The following is a 17,089-nucleotide window of genomic DNA, read 5'->3' on the forward strand; positions in this document are numbered from 1 at the left end:
ATCTATCTATCTATCTATCTATCTAGAACATTAAAACACTCTAGACGAGAGACAGGCCATTCAGCCCAACAAGGCCCTCCAGTCCTATCCTCTTATTTCTTCCAAAAAACATCAAGTCGAGTTTTGAAAGTCCCTAAAGTCTTACTGTCCACCACACTACTTGGCCGCACAGTGGCCTTGGGTACCTTGAAAGGCCCTTTGAAATAAAATGAATTATTATTATTAGAACATTAGAACAATCTGGATGAGAACAGGCCATTCAGACCAACAAAGCTCGCCAGTCCTATCCATTTATTTCTTTTGAGAGTTTTGAAAGTCCCTAAAGTCTTACTGTCCACCAAAATACTTGGTCGCTTATTCCAAGTGTCTATCGTTCTTTGTGTAAAGAAAAACTTCCTAATGTTTGTGCGAAATTTCCCCTTAACAAGTTTCCAACTGTGTCCCCGTGTTCTTGATGAACTCATTTTAAAGTCACCATCTTGATCTACTGGACTAATTCCCTTCATACTTTTAAACACTTCAATCAGGTCACCTCTTAATCTTCTTTTGCTTTAACTGTAAAGGCTCAGCTCTTTTAATCTTTCCTCATAACTCATCCCCTGTAGCCCTGGAATCAGCCTAGTCGCTCTTTTCTGGACCTTTTCTAGTGCTGCTATGTCCTTTTTGAGACCAAAACTGCACACAGGACTCCAGATGAGGCCTCACCAGTGTGTGACTTGTACTCCACACATCAAGGCGCTATATAACCTGACATTCTGTTAGCCTTCTTAATGGCTTCTGAACACTGTCAGGAAGTTGATAGCTTAGAGTCTTAGAGTCACATCTTTGTTTTTAGATAATGATGGCTGGCTCATTTTATTCTTTTTTTAATCCAAAGTTATATGAAATATTGCAATGTATTTTATTACTTTTATTCTTCGTTTATGCCCTGTGGGAACCAGCCTCGACACGGACAGACACCAAGACAACTTATGTCCAAAACACACACGTTTTATTTTGTTTTTCTCAAATACAATGCACTAGTCACTCATGGTCCTTCCTTCTCTTAGTCTTTTCTGGCCGCCTCCACTCCTTTCTGGTAAGCTTCGTCACACTCCCTCCCAACTCCGGCTCCTTGGCTGGAGTGAGGCAGCCCCTTTTATGCAGTACCCTGGATGGGCTCCAGGTGCTTCTTGACGATCTTCTTGCAGCACTTCCGGGTGTGGCGGAGGTGTTAACTGAGCACTCAGAAGCACACCGGGCGTATTTGCCTCCTGGCCTAGCAGCACCCTATGTTGTGGCGGAAGTGCTGCAGTCCACATCTCCTGGAACGTCTGGGCAGACCCTGGTTGTGGCCATTTGCCCCAACTGGGTTGAGCTTCTCAGCCCGAATGTGTGGCCCACATTTGAATCAGGGCGGTTGCCCTCTCATGTCCTGGAGGAGGTATTGGTCCTCTCCCGGTCCTTCCACTTTCCAGGCATCCCAGCTGCGCAGATGCCCCAAAGTTTTGTCATTGTAAAGCACTTTGTGCCTATCGCTTCAAAAGTGCTCTTTACATAAAGAAATGAAATGAAATGAAAAATCTGCAGCATGAATGTCCAGCTGAACAAATCTACAGAAATGGTGTGATGCCATTATGCCAACATGGACTGGATCCTTAAAGGAATGTGGAATCCATGCCAGGCAGAACTGGGGCTATTTTATAGTAGTCTGAAGAATTTGCTCCATGAGTGTCTCAAATCTTTGCATTTTTCTCAGTTAAATTTAGATAAAAGAGCAATTACAAATCACCGCTTTCTGTTTTTATTGGCCTTTTACATCCACTGCCCCAACTTTTTTGGAAATGGGATAGTATTATTGTATTATTAACAGTATGTCATTATTATTAACAGTAAATTATAAACTAAATAAATATTAATAAAGTACAGATTTATTTAAACTAATGATAGCAAAGAAGTCCAATAAACAGGTTTAGTAAACAAATTAACATAACATCCTGCCTAATCCAGTTCAGAGCTGTGGGTTGGCAGAACCCATCCCAGCTTCAAGGAAAGAGCCAACCATGTGCAGGGTGCCAATCCATCAAAGGGCACACATATACACACACCCACAGTGCCCAATCCAGAATCCTCAATTAATCTAAAGCCCACAGACATCTTTGGTGATTTGGGAGAAAAGGTGAAGTACCCAAAGGAAAATTCACATGCACACAGGTAGGACATGCACAACTCCACAATGACAAGGACCAGGAGGTTGGATCCACAAGGCAGCAGCGCTAACCACTGAAATGCCATCGTGCAGGAAATTGTGTGATGAAGTAAATTATGGGTTCTTACTTATGGCCAGATTCATGGGCAATAGTAAATGCCAGTCCAAGTCCGGTGTCTTCATTAATGGTACAGCTCCGGTATTTACTGCACATTCCACTGATGGGTGCAAAACCTGTGGGGTAAAGAAAGAAATATATATAAATTTGCTATACACTATATATATATATATATATATATATATATATATATATATATATATATATATATATATATATATATATACACAGTGCATCCAGAAAGTATTCACAGCGCATCACTTTTTCCACATTTTGTTATGTTACAGCCTTATTCCAAAATGGATTAAATTCATTTTTATCCTCAGAATTCTACACACAACACCCCATAATGACAACATGAAAAAAGTTTACTTGCAGTTTTTGCAAATTTATTAAAAATAAAAAAATTGAGAAAGCACATGTACATAAGTATTCACAGCCTTTGCCATGAAACTCTAAATTGAGCTCAGGTCCATCCTGTTTCCCTTGATCATCCTTGAGATGTTTCTGCAGCTTCATTGGAGTCCACCTGTGGTAAATTCAGTCGACTGGACATGATTTGGAAAGGCACACACCTGTCTATATAAGGTCCCACAGTTGACAGTTCATGTCAGAGCACAAACCAAGCATGAAGTCAAAGGAATTGTCTGTAGACCTCCGAGACAGGATTGTCTCGAGGCACAAATCTGGGGAAGGTTACAGAAAAAGTTCTGCTGCTTTGAAGGTCCCAATGAGCACAGTGGCCTCCATCATCTGTAAGTGGAAGAAGTTCGAAACCACCAGGACTCTTCCTAGAGCTGGCCAGCCATCTAAACTGAGCGATCGGGGGAGAAGGGCCTTAGTCAGGGAGGTCACCAAGAACCTGATGGTCACTCTGTCAGAGCTCCAGAGGTCCTCAGTGGAGAGAGGAGAACCTTCCAGAAGGACAACCATCTCTGCAGCAATCCACCAATCAGGCCTGTATGGTAGAGTGGCCAGACAGAGGCCACTCCTTAGTAAAAGGCACATGGCAGCCCGCCTGGAGTTTGCCAAAAGGCACCTGAAGGACTCTCAGACCATGAGAAAGAAAATTCTCTGGTCTGATGAGACAAAGATTGAACTCTTTGGTGTGAATGCCAGGCGTCACATTTGGGGGAAACCAGGCACCATCCCTACAGTGAAGCATGGTGGTGGCAACATCATGCTGTGGGGATGTTTTTCAGTGGCAGGACCTGGGAGACTAGTCTGGATAAAGGGAAAGATGACTGCAGCAATGTACAGAGACAGCCTGGATGAAAACCTGCTCCAGAGCGCTCTTGACCTCAGACTGGGGCGATGGTTCATCTTTCAGCAGGACAACGACCCTAAGCACACAGCCAAGATATCAAAGGAGTGGCTTCAGGACAACTCTGTGAATGTCCTTGAGTGGCCCAGCCAAAGCCCAGACTTGAATCAGATTGAACATCTCTGGAGAGATCTTAAAATGGCTGTGCACCGACACTTCCCATCCAACTTGATGGAGCTTGAGAGGTGCTGCAAAGAGGAATGGGCGAAACTGGCCAAGGATAGGTGTGCCAAGCTTGTGGCATCATATTCAACAAGACTTGAGGCTGGAATTGCTGCCAAAGGTGCATCGACAAAGTATTGAGCAAAGGCTGTGAATAATTATGTACATGGGATTTCTTAGTTTTTTTATTTTTAATAAATTTGCAAAAACCTCAAGTAAACTTTTTTCACGTTGTCATTATGGGGTGTTGTGTGTAGAATTCTGAGGAAAAAAATGAATTTAATCCATTTTGGAATAAGGCTGTAACATAACAAAAAGTGGAAAAAGTGATGCGCTGTGAATACTTTCCAGATGAACTGTATTTATATACTGTACATACACTATATATATATGTACTGTAAATATTTAAAAAAATATTCAACAAGGAAACAATGTAGTAAAGATTGCTTGAAAAGAAAATCTTCAAACACATTGAGTAGTGAAGTAATAGTTTAGAAGTTCATCCATTTTTGGACCAAAATTTTTCAGGGTGTTAATGTTTCAGCCATGGTTCCTCCCCTGGCTTATGTTTAAATTCCCATTTTTTTTGTCTTTTTTGATCATGCTTTGTCCCTTAAATATTATCAGAGGCAGAGTTAAAGATGCTAAGATTTGCATTGGGTAGGAGAAATTCTGGATATATTGTGAGAAGGGTGCTAAGGATAGAGCTAGAGGTTAGAGGAAGGACTAAGACAGCGTTTCTCAACTTTTAAGTATTTGCGACCCGAGTTTTCATATAAATTTGTAATCGAGCCTCCCATAACATTTTTTTGAAAGGATCCCACTAATACCAATTTGTTCTTTTTTAATTAATGATATATCATAGATGCATATTTTATTATACCTACTTAACTTTTATCGACATTTATCTAACTCTATATTTATTATTCTAGTATCAGAATGTAGTTTAAGTTAATTTGTTTTGGTTTCAATAGATGTATTTTTCATATTTTTGATTCTTTTTTTCACATCTTCACGCCCCCCCCCCCCCCCCCCCTTTTTGTTACTTCGTGCCCCCCTAGGGGGACCCGCCCCCCCAGATTGACAACCACTGGACTAAGAGAAGGTTTATGGATGTGGTGAGAGAGGACATGCAGGTGATGGGTGTAACAGAATAAGATGCAGAGGACGGGAGCAGCTGAAAGAAGAAGTCATATAAAAATGAAAATGAAAGTCCACCCCACAATTTATCACCACTTGAGATCCATCAAGTTAGAATCAGGTGTTCAAGGTGAGGTGCCAATGATTAGACCCTCCGTAGGGAGTCTACAGGTGGATCTGACTGCCTTATTTAATATTGAGGGTCTGGTGTTCTTTTTGCTATTGACGTGTGTGGTGTCATCATACCAAGATCAAAAGAGCTCTGTAAAGCCCACAGAAAGAAGGTCGTGGATGTCTGACAAGGGATGTCAAAACCAACCAGCCAAAGGTGGACTTACGTTATCCCCAGTAAACCATTAAAAACATATGGTTGTTGAATAAATGATTGAAAATGCAAAGTTTCCTTGTGTTTATATTCAAGTATATCACCTTAATCTGTAGACACTGTTTGCATGTTTGGAAAAGTGAATAATTTCAATGGGGTGCACTTACTTTTTCACATGACTGTGTGTATTCCTGTTAGTTTTAATGGTTATTTTTTTTCTGCATATGAGAATATGTTCTGCCTTGTACACTGTTTTTGGTGAATAATTCCCCAAGAGGCGGGGCCACCTCTTCATCACTGTTGAGTGACAGTTCCCTGGTTTGTAAAGTCTCATGGGAAATGTAGTCCCTCGTGGTAGAGTGTATAGACTTGGTGTTGGGGAGTTCTCCTCTTTGTGCTTATTTTTATGGTTTGGATTTTATGGATATTTGCTCTTTTTTTCGGTGCAGTTTAAGGATTTTGACTTTTGATTGACATATTGTGACTGGGCTATTGTGGATTGTCTTTTTGGGCATCTCCATGTGCCTCTTTTTGCTCTCTGAGTTTTTTTTTTCCCCTTTGTAATCAACATTTTTGCAAATACATCTTTTATTTATAAGAAAGTATTTGATAAGGTGCCACATAAGAGGTTGGGCATCAAATTAAAAGAAGGTGCAGTTCAGTGTGTGGTGTGTAAATGGGTGCAGAATTGGCTCAGACACAGGAAGCAGAGGGTGATGGTGCGAGGAACCTCATCAGAACTGGCCGATGTTAAGAGTGGTGTTCCACAGGGGTCAGTGCTAGGACCGCTGCTATTTTTAATATATATAAACGATTTAGATAGGAATAGAAGTAACAAGCTGGTTACATTTGCAGATGATACCAAGATAGGTGGATTAGAAGATCATTTGGAACCCACAAAATTATTACAAAAGGACAGCATACAGGCTTGGGCAGATTTGTGGCAGATGAAATATAATGTCAGTAAATGTAAAGAATTACACATAGGAAGTAAAAATGTGAGGTTTGAATACACAATGGGCGGTCGAAAACTCGAGAGTACACCTTATGAGAAGGATTGAAGAGCTGTAGTGGACTCTAAGCTGTCGACTTCCAGACAGTGTTCAGAAGCCATTAAGAAGAACGTCAGGTTATATAGCACCTTGATGTGTGGAGTACAAGTCACAGGAGGTTGTGCTCAACCTTTATGACACAATGGTGAGGCCTCATCTGGAGTCCTGTGTGCAGTTTTGGTCTGCAGGCTAAAAAAAGGACATAGCAGCACTAGAAAAGGTCCAGAGAAGAGCGACTAGATTTCCTTAATTTTGCATGGTACAGAAATAAGAACTGATTGGACTATAATTACCTGGATCTCCCTTCTTGAAGACTGGAGTTGTAACTTTCTAGTCCTCAGGTATCTCCTTTCTCAAGTGACTGCTGAAATGCGCACTACTAAGGATTTATGGATGACGTCTCTCATTTCTTTCAACTGGTAAAATCCCATCAGGTCCCTTATTAGACTTCAATAGTGTTGATCAGGGGCGGCATGGTGGCGCAGTGGTAGTACTGCTGCCTCGCCGTAAGGAGATCTGGGTTCGCTTCCCAGGTCCTCCCTGCGTGGAGTTTGCATGTTCTCCCCGTGTGTGCGTGGGTTTCCTCCCACAGTCCAAAGACGTGCAGGTTAGGTGCATTGGTGATCCTAAATTGTCCCTAGTGTGTGCGTGTGTGTGTGTGTGTGTGCACAATTGTCCCTAGTGTGTGTTTACCATTTAGACATACGTCATCATTCTCTGCACGTCCGCCATCTTGTGCCACTCCATACGAGCAAGTGCTAACGCTCATTTTCCACGGTTTATCACGGCTTGACTATCTTCTCATATACTGGTGAGGCTTAATTGTTAATGTATGAGACAATCATATGCCTTGCGGTGGGCTGGCGCCCTGCCCGGGGTTTGTTTCCTGCCTTGTGCCCTGTGTTGGCTGGGACTGGCTCCGGCAGACCCCCGTGACCCTGTAGTTAGGATATAGCGGGTTGGATAATGGGTGGATGGATGGATGGACAATCATATCTTGATAAATAAAGTACATTGTATTTGTTGCAGGGGTGGCACGGTGGCGCAGTGGGTAGCGCTGCTGCCTCGCAGTTGAATTTGGGGACCTGGGTTTGCTTCCCGGGTCCTCCCTGTGTGGAGTTTGCATGTTCTCCCTGTGTCTGCATGGGTTTCCTCCCACAGTCCAAAGACATGCAGGTTAGGTGCATTGGCGATTCTAAATTGTCCCTAGTGTGTGCTTGGTGTGTGGGTGTGTGTGCGTGTGCCCTGCGGTGGGCTGGCGCCCTGCCCGGGGTTTGTTTCCTGCCTTGTGCCCTGTGTTGGCTGGGATTGGCTCCAGCAGACCCCCGTGACCTTGTAGTTAGGATATAGCGGGTTGGATAATGGATGGATAATATAATATTTCCCGGGTCCTCCCTGCGTGGAGTTTGCATGTTCTCCCCGTGTCTGCATGGGTTTCCTCCGGGTGCTCTGGTTTCCTCCCACAGTCTAAAGACATGCAGGTTAGGTGGATTGGTGATTCTAAATTGGCCCTAGTGTGTGCTTGGTGTGTGGGTGTGTTTGTGTGTGTCCTGCGGTGGGTTGGCACCCTGCCCGAGATTGGTTCCTGCCTTGTGCCCTGTGTCGGCTAGGATTGGCTCCAGCAGACCCCTGTGACCCTGTGTTCAGATTCAGTGGGTTGGAAAATGGATGGATGGATATTTGTTGCATGTGTAGAAGATCAGCCCGGCTACAGACAGACACACAGACCAACAATGTCCAGAACACACACGTTTATTTCTTTTTGGCACAACACAATGCGCAAACCCCAATAAACTCAGTCCTTTCTTCTACCACCTCCACACCTCACTCACAAGCTCCGTCTTACTCCTCCCGACTCCGGCTCCCTGAGTGGAGTGAGGCGGCCTCCTTTATACTGCACCCGGGTATGCCAAGTCTCCGGAGCTGTCCAGGTGCCCCCTGGCGGTGGTGATGAGCCCCAACAGGGTTGAGCTTCTAAGCCCCAAACCCGTAGCCCTGATACAAACCAGGGGGGCTGCCCTCTCGTGTCCCGGTGGAGGTACTGTTGTTGACATGTCCACTCCCTGGGTCCTCTCCCTCAAAAGGGCGTCCCGACTGGGCAAGGTCCCTGGCTGTCTATCACACATGCAAAATTGTGTTTGTGTGAATATTTCTGGGGAAGGGGGTCCATAGCTTAGATTCTTAAAGGGGTCCATGACTCAAAAAAGGTTAGGAATCACTGGTATAGAAGGTTTTGACATTTCTTTCGATCCTCTATTAACAAAGAGTGATACCTTTACGTGTTGATATCTTTTCATGTGAAGTGCATGCCACAGGTGATCTTATAACACGATAAAACGATAATAAAAAAAACATATTTGAGCAAAGCGCTTAGTACTTTCATTTAGGAACTGGTATTCCATCTTTTCATGTCCTAACCTGCTTGTCTAACTCCAGGTTGTGGGGGGCTCATTCTTATCTGAAGTAATGGACGCAAGCTGAGAAGCACCACTCATACTGTCCTAATCCACCTAAACTGGCCATTCAAAAAAACTAAGAGAATCTAATAACTGCATATGAAATCAAGAATAATTCCGCTCCATTCTTGCTCGGCTGCCCATTTGCGGCATCGATGTACCACTCACCTCACGTTCACAAGTTACAAAGAAGATAGAAAAGCCACCTGGGAAGCTAGCCAGAAGAGAAGAGTCAGCATCTTGCTGCCCTTTGTTTGAGAAAAGTGTTCAACAGAGGCTGGAGGTCAAACATCCATGAAGCAGATGAGCCCGCTCTTTAATCTCATCAGAGGGACAGGGACCTCCGACAAAGAGTTCCGAGCAGTTCCTCAGCCTTAGCACATCTGCCGATTGCACAGATGCACAGCAGGCTAAAGACGGTTAGACTATGACATGCTTCCCATTTAATATTCCCAGCAAAATGTGACCCAGTGAACCTCTAAGTTGTGGTCACATCTTTAAGCTTTGCTGTCACATTCAGACTCCATGTCAAGCTCCTTAGCGGCGCTCTAATCCCTGATAACTCGCATTTACCCTCCTTTGAAACTTCACCAGATGCATTTAATTGTCTCCGTTGTCTGGGTCTGTCTCTTTTCAATGTGCTTACATTCGTCGGGGTCTGGCCGACATTCTTCACATTGCTATAGATATTATTTTCAATTTGTCATATGACACCCTCTTAATCAGCAAAGCCTTTTAAATAATGGGATACAATGGGTTCAAAAAATTAATGTCCTTTCAACAAACTAATGGAAATGTACTTTTAACAAAGAACAAGCTGTGAGTAATGCAATTAACAAGGGATTTTCCTTTTAACTGCTATTGAGCAAAGCCTTAGAAAGCTTACAAATAATACAATAGGAAAACACATCACAGATGAAATTCAAATCACTGTAAAGATGATAATCCACCTTAATTAAAGGTAAATATCTGTGTGTTTGTGTGTCTGTATGTCGGTCCAGTTGCTATGTCTTTGTCATTCCAACAGATGGTGCGTCATAATCAAGTGAAGTAATAAAATGCATTGTATTTGTCATTCCAACAAATGGCACATCACAAACATTAGTAGTAATAAAAATGCATCACCACAAATTTTTTGTGATGTGCCATCTGTTGGAATGACAAATGCAATGCATTTTACTACTTACATGCATTACAAAGTACATTTCAATAGACGGTACACTGCAAACATCAACATTGAGGTCTACATTGATTTTTTGGATTTCAGCCTGTCATAGACAGGTGGTACAGCTGGCCCTCCTGAATAAAAGGATTAGTGTCTGTGTGTGTGTCTGTTTATCTATGTGTCTGTCTCATTGCTATGTCTCTGTCATTCCAACAGAAGGTGCCTCATAATCATCAATTGTAGTAATAAAATACATTGCATTTTTCATTCCAACAGATGGCACATCACAAAAATTTGTAGTAATGCATTTTATTACCACTACTGTTTGTGATGAGTCATCTGTTGGAATGACAAATTCAATGCATTTTACTACTTACATGCATTACAAAGTACATTCAATAGACGGTGCACTGCAAACATTAACACTGAGGTCTACATTTATAACTTGTATTTCAGCCAGTCATAGACAGGTGGTACAGCTAGCCCTCCTGAATTAAAGGATTAGTGTCTGTGTGTCTGTTTATCTATGTGTCTGTCTCATTGCTATGTTTCTATCATTCCAACAGATGGTACCTCATAATCAATTGTAGTAATAAAATGCATTGCATTTGTCACTCCAAAAGATGGCACATCACAAATCTTTACTACAAATGTTTGTGATGTGCCATCTGTTGGAATGACAAATGCAATGCATTTTACTACTTACATGCATTACAAAGTACATTTCAATAGGCAGCGCATTGCAAACAGTAACACTGAGGTCTGCATTGATTACTTGGATTTCAGCCTGTCATAGACAGCCCTCCTGAATAAAATGAGAAGTGTTCATGTGTCTGTTTATGTATGTGTTTGTCCGATTGCTATGTCTCTGTCATTCAAACAGAGGGCACATCACACATATTTTTAGTAATAAAATGCTTAGCGTTTGTCATTCCAACAGATGGCGCATCACAAACATTAACACTACTTTTACAAATCCCATACCAAATGGCATATAAGAGAGACACATGCACTGCTTTTGTCCTTCCAACAAATAGCACATCACAAACATTTTATTTCTACAAATGTTTGTGATGAGCCATCTGTTGGAATGGCAAATACAATGCATTTTACTGCTTACACAAATTACAAAATACATTTCAATAGACTGTGCACTGCAAACATTAACCCCAAGGTCTACATTGATTCCTTGGATTTTAGCCCATCACAGATTGGTAGTACAGCTAGTTCTCCCTAATAAAAGGATAAGTGATCGTGTGTCTGATTATATAAGTATCCGATTGCTATGTCTCTTGTCATTCCAACAGATGGCGCATCCCTCATATTTCTAGTACTAAAATTCATAGTGTTTGTTACTCCAACAGATGGTACATCACAAACATTAACACTGCTTTTACAAATCCATACCAAATGGGGTATAACAGAGACAAAGCAACCGGACAAACACACTGCACTGCATGTGTTAACAATGAATAGATCCAACAGAGAGTAATTGTCAGATGGGCAAAAATCAGCTTATCCACCTTAATAAAAGGAAAAGTGTCTGTGTATCTGAATGTCCGTCCGGCTGCATATTTCTAATGGTATATGCCATTTTTTTATGGGATTCATAAAAACATTGCTGTGATACACCATTTGTTAGAATGACCAATGCAATGCATTTTATTGCTACAGATGTTTGTGATGCGCTATCTGTTGGAATGCCAGTTGCAATGCATTTTATTACTACATGCATTACATAATACATTCCAAAAGATGGTGCACTGGAGATGTTAATGCGGAGGTCTACGTTGATTCCTTGGATTTCAACCCTTCTTACACAAGTAGCACGGCTAGTGCAATAAAAATGTGCTAAGGGAATTTAGAATATATATAATCCCCTGGCATAAATTTCTTTAAAAATATCTCATACACTGGGGAAATTCCTAAAAAATGAAGGTCAGTAAATATCCCATTGTATAAATAGGGGGATCAGGCTGAGTCAGGTAACTATAGGCCAGTAAACTTCACATGCATCATAGATAAGTTAATAGAAGGAATTATTAGGGAAAAGATCGAGCAGCACATGTCTAGAACAGGAGTGTGAACAAGAGACGGCTTTCGCTAATATTCTTGAATTCTATCAGGAAGCAACAAAGAATAATATCAGAGAGGTGTATATGATGTTATTATCCATCCATCCATCCATCCATTATCCAATCCACTATATCCTAACTACAGGGTCACGGGGGTCTGCTGTAGCCAATCCCAGCCAACACAGGGTGCAAGGCAGGATACAAACCCCGGGCAGGGCTCCAGCCCACCACAGATGTTATTATCTTTTATCTATATTAGCTATTATTTTCAGAAGGCTTCTGAAAAGATCCCACATGAGAGGTTAGTAATCAGACTAAAAGAACTGGGAATTCAGGACACGGTGTGTAGATGGTGTCATGTGAACGCATTGGAGGACCTCCTTGCAGGATCCATTGTGGAAGGTAATAACCTGGTGGGACACAAGGAGGCACTATCACTAATACTGTCATCTTCCTCTGTCTCCACGGTGCCATGAAAATGCCCAGTAAGGGCAACTGACTCTGCCCCTTCCAGTTCAGCCTCCATAAAAAAACGAGCCTTCCAGAAGGAGTTATCATTTCTTGCACGAGCAACTCGCCGGACGAAGTTCTCCCACGACTGTGACCTCGGCTAATCAGTCCAAGAAGGCTTTTATCACATCCCGCATCGATTATTGTAATTCCCTACTTTTCATTCTAACCCTTGTCCTAATCAGTGACCAGTTTTCACTGCTAATTAAGTTTTGTTTCCTTCATTTTAATAGCCCTGTTTTTAAGGATTTAGTGCTCTGAATTGATTCCTTTCTTCATTAAATGAAAGCCAAACAGAAATGAGGCGTGAAACAAGCCAACAGATGACCAGCTAAATTGGGGCTTCAAACTCCAACCAATTTCACTCCAACCAATCTCGTAATGAGAAGCTGATTCTTGCTGCTAATTAATCCCGTTATTTAATTTCATGGCTTGTTGCTGCTCTCATTCTGCCACAGCAGACATTTCCAAAACTGTTGATTTTTCTGTTTTTTCTAAGAACACCAATGTCAAAATATTTGGTGACCTGAGAGATCAACCTTACTGAGACCTTCACCTTTCTTTATTTTCAGATATTGTGTGATGGGCAGATGGTGGCTCATTTTGTGTCTCATTATTGTTTGGCTGCTAGTTAAGGAAAAAGAGACAACTAAGGGCCTGTGTCAAGTTAATTAAAATTAAGGCAAAAGAAGTTAATTGGCAGCCAAAACTGGTGACTAATTAAGAAGATGGTTAGAATGAAAACCTGAACCCACTATGGCCCTCCAGGACCGGAGTTCAACACCCGTGATCTATATAGTGCCATTCACATCTATCTATCTATCTATCTATCTATCTATCTATCTATCTATCTATCTATCTATCTATCTATCTATCTATTATATAGTGCCTTTCACATCTATCTATATAGTGCCTTTGACATCTATCTATCTATCTATCTATCTATCTATCTATCTATCTATCTATCTATCTATCTATCTATCTATCTATTGTGAGGGATGGCCGGCTAAATATTCCGGTCCACACCTCCAGGCCGCCAGATGGTGCTCTCCCAGCAGCATGGAAAGTCCCCAAATTCCAGCAGGGCATTATGGACATTGTAGTTGTTATAAACAACCCTGCTGGATACCATGGGGACCACCAGGAGCCGCTGTAGGGAGGCTTACAGAAGGCTACGTGCCCTATAACCCAGAAGTGCGTCATGATCACATGACAGGAAGGAACGACGTGCTTTGAGGAAGGTAATAACCTGGTGGGACACAAGGAGGCACTATCACTAACACTGTCATCTTCCTCTGTCCCCACAGTGCCATGAAAATGCCCAATAAGGGCAACTGACTCTGCCCCTTCCGGTTCAGCCTCCATAAAAAAACGAGCCTTCCAGAAGGAGTTATTATTTCTTGCACGAGCAACTCGCCGGACGAAGTTCTCCCACCACTGTGACCTCAGCTAATCAGTCCAAGAAGGCTTTTATCACATCCCGCATCGATTATTGTAATTCCCTACTGGCAGGTGCCCCTTCTAATCTTGTATCACAGCTCCAGCTTATTCAAAATACGGCTGCAAGAGTCCTGACACGGACCAGCAGTAGCGAGCACATCAAACCCATCCTGCTCCATCTTCACTGGCACCCTGTGTCTTACAGAATCGAATGTAAAATCCTACTAATAACCTACAAAGCCTTAAATAACCTCACGCCAAACTACATCAGTGACCTTCTCCATCACTATGTACTGTATACCCTGCCGTTCTTTCTTATATTCTGTAAGTGCCTTGAGCATGGGAAAGGCACTATATAAATAAAATGTATCCATCCATCCATTGTCCATCCATGAATCCGAACACAGGGTCACGGGGGTCTGCTGGAGCCAATCCCAGCCAACACAGGGCACAAGGCAGGAACCAATCCCGGGCAGGGTGCCAACCCACCGCAGTAAATAAAATGTATTATTATTATTACTTTGATAGCCCACTTAATGGGATGTACATGCCAAAGAGCATTTCCTTTTTTCCCTTGTGTGTTAAACAGAATAATTCAATTGGCACCCCAAATTCTCTTGTTTCGTGGAGCTGTCATTCCTTCAACCGGCCACAGTTGGTACAAAATTGGCTCAAATTCTGGAAACAAAGAGTTACAATGATAAGTAAAGTTAAAAGTGGTGTCCAGCAGGGGTCAGTACTGGAGCTGCTGCTCTTTTTAAGGATATGATCAATAAGCTGGTTAAGTTTAGAGATGATGTCAAACTAAGTGGAAGGGCGAATTATAAAGATGCGCGCAATACAAGTCAAGGGAGGTTAGACTTCGACTTTATAGCACACTGGTGAGGCCTCATGGGGAGTACTTTGTACAATTTTGGACTACAAAAAAAGGCAGGGTTAGGGAAAGTACAAAGAGTGAGTGCAGTGATTACAGGACTGAGAGGTCTGAGCTACGAGGAGAACTTGACAGAGGTGGCTGAAGCATGACACCTGATACACCTTGAGCAGCGTCGCAAAGAACAATGGGGGAAAAATGGCAGAGCTGATAGACAGACAGAGAGATAGAGAGACCTGTGTACACAGACTCAAGGCTGCCATTGCTGCCTTTGCCGAGATCACTTTTCACTATGACATTAAAGAGACTTTTTTTTTGTTGACCAATGTCAGGTCAGGTTGAGGAGCGTGCACTGGTACAGCATGTTGCTGCACCCACCACATGATAAAACAGCTCAGGATACCAATTGGCAAACTCTCCAGGCAGACATGCGGTCCATCCCACCTTCCGAAAATGACCCTCTATCTGCCACAGCCAGGTATTACGTGGGTGTCCCTTTGGCCTGGTCCTCTGCTAACACCCTAAGGAAATCGCGCCACATGACCGTAGTGCCATAACTGACATTCCCTCACAATGCAGGTAATGGGCCTCATTTGGGACTCCGTGAGCAACACAAAGTCAAACCAGTGGTACCCAAGGATTCTCCGAAGAGACACAGCACTGAAGGAGCGCAGTCTTCAAAATAGGAAGTACCAGGACTCTAAAGACTTGGACCTTCGTCCTTTTGCAGAGATATCAGGAGCACCACACACCCTTTTCCAGCGACCTCATGACAGCTCATGCCCTGCCAGTTCTAGTCCAGTCCCACCCTCTGGAAATGACCATTTATCTGTTGCAGCCAGGTGTTACGTGGTTAGTCCCTTGGCCTGGTCCGGCCACTCAGGTTATCAATAGGGAGGATCCCCTAACCTGGATCACCTTCAGGGAATCGCGCCACATGGCCGTAGTGGTGTAACTGATGCTCCCTCACAATGCAGGTAATGTGCCTCATTCGGGACTCCATCATGTCAAGTCAAGTTGGGGAGCATGAACTCGTACAGTTTGTTGCTGCACCCACCATGCGACGAAACAGCTCGGAATCCTGGTTGGCAACCCCCCAGTCCCACCTTCTGGAAATGACCCTCTATCTGCTGCAGTCAGGTGTTACATGGGTGACCCCTAGGCCTGGTCCAGCCACTCGGGTCCCCAACAATGAGGATCCTACGAGCTGGATCACACTCAGGGAATCGCGCCACATGGCCGTAGTGCCATAACTGATGCTCCCTCACAATGCAGGTAATGTGCCTCATTCGGGACTCCATCATGTCAAGTCAAGTTGGGGAGCATGCACTCGTACAGTTTGTTGCTGCACCCACCATGCGACGAAACAGCTCAGAATCCTGGTTGGCAACCCTCCAGGCAGACACGCGGTCCAGTTCCACCTTCTGGAAATGACCCTCTATCTGCTGCAGTCAGATGTTACATGGGTGACCCCTAGGCCTGGTCCAGCCACTCGGGTCCCCAACAATGAGGATCCTACGAGCTGGATCACACTCAGGGAATCGCGCCACATGGCCGTAGTGCCATAACTGACGCTCCCTCACAATGTAGGTAATGTGCCTCATTTGGGGCTCCCTGAGTAACACAAACCAGCGGTACCCAAGGATTCTCTGAAGAGACACAGTACCAAAGGACTCCAGTCTTCATCTCAGGCCACTGGATAGCGTCCCATGTCTCACAACCATATAGCAAGACAGGAAGCACCAGGACTCTAAAGACTTGGACCTTCGTCCTTTTTCAGATATCAGGAGAGCCACACACCCCTTTCCAGCAACATCAGAACCCCACCATGCCCTCCTAATCCGTCTACATTTACATTTACATTTACATCATTTAGCAGACGCTCTTATCCAGAGCGACTTACAACAGTGCTTAGTAGTCTACGACTGTTCTTCAGTCTTTAAGGCTAGGACTGTTCATAGGAAAAGTCACCAGAGACATGAATGTCACTGCCGAGGTAAGTAAACTACTCAATGAGGTCGACACTTTCTCACTTTTTCAGACACACTGCTGATGGCCGTGCCCAAGAGGTCATTAAAGGCCTGGCTCTTTGGTTTTTATCAGGACACTCGCATGCCCAGACACTCAGACTCCTCACTCAGTCTCTCGAGAGCCCCAATTCTGAGCCTCCATTGACTCTGCGAAGATCACAACATCGTCATCAAATTCAAGATCTGCTGGACCCCACGACTCTGCCCAACACCAAGTCCATGCAAACACT

General features: G+C 43.4%; 1 protein-coding gene and 1 long non-coding RNA gene across 4 annotated transcripts in view; one reads left to right on the forward strand and one right to left on the reverse strand.

Annotated features, from left to right (window-relative positions):
* The window catches only part of LOC127530050 (uncharacterized), a 451,280-nt gene that overhangs the window by 167,258 nt on the left and 266,933 nt on the right, over positions 1 to 17,089 (forward strand). The window lies entirely within an intron of this gene.
* LOC114663997 (A disintegrin and metalloproteinase with thrombospondin motifs 16) overlaps positions 1 to 17,089 on the reverse strand; it is a 301,817-nt gene that overhangs the window by 146,184 nt on the left and 138,544 nt on the right. For all 3 annotated transcript variants that reach the window (XM_051935635.1, XM_051935634.1, XM_051935636.1), the window contains one exon: positions 2,317 to 2,422. In XM_051935635.1, the coding sequence (XP_051791595.1) occupies positions 2,317 to 2,422 (106 nt within the window). The remainder of the gene's footprint in view (positions 1 to 2,316; positions 2,423 to 17,089) is intronic.

The sequence above is a fragment of the Erpetoichthys calabaricus genome, chromosome 13, assembly GCF_900747795.2.
Source record: "Erpetoichthys calabaricus chromosome 13, fErpCal1.3, whole genome shotgun sequence".
Taxonomy (NCBI): Eukaryota; Metazoa; Chordata; class Cladistia; order Polypteriformes; family Polypteridae; genus Erpetoichthys; species Erpetoichthys calabaricus.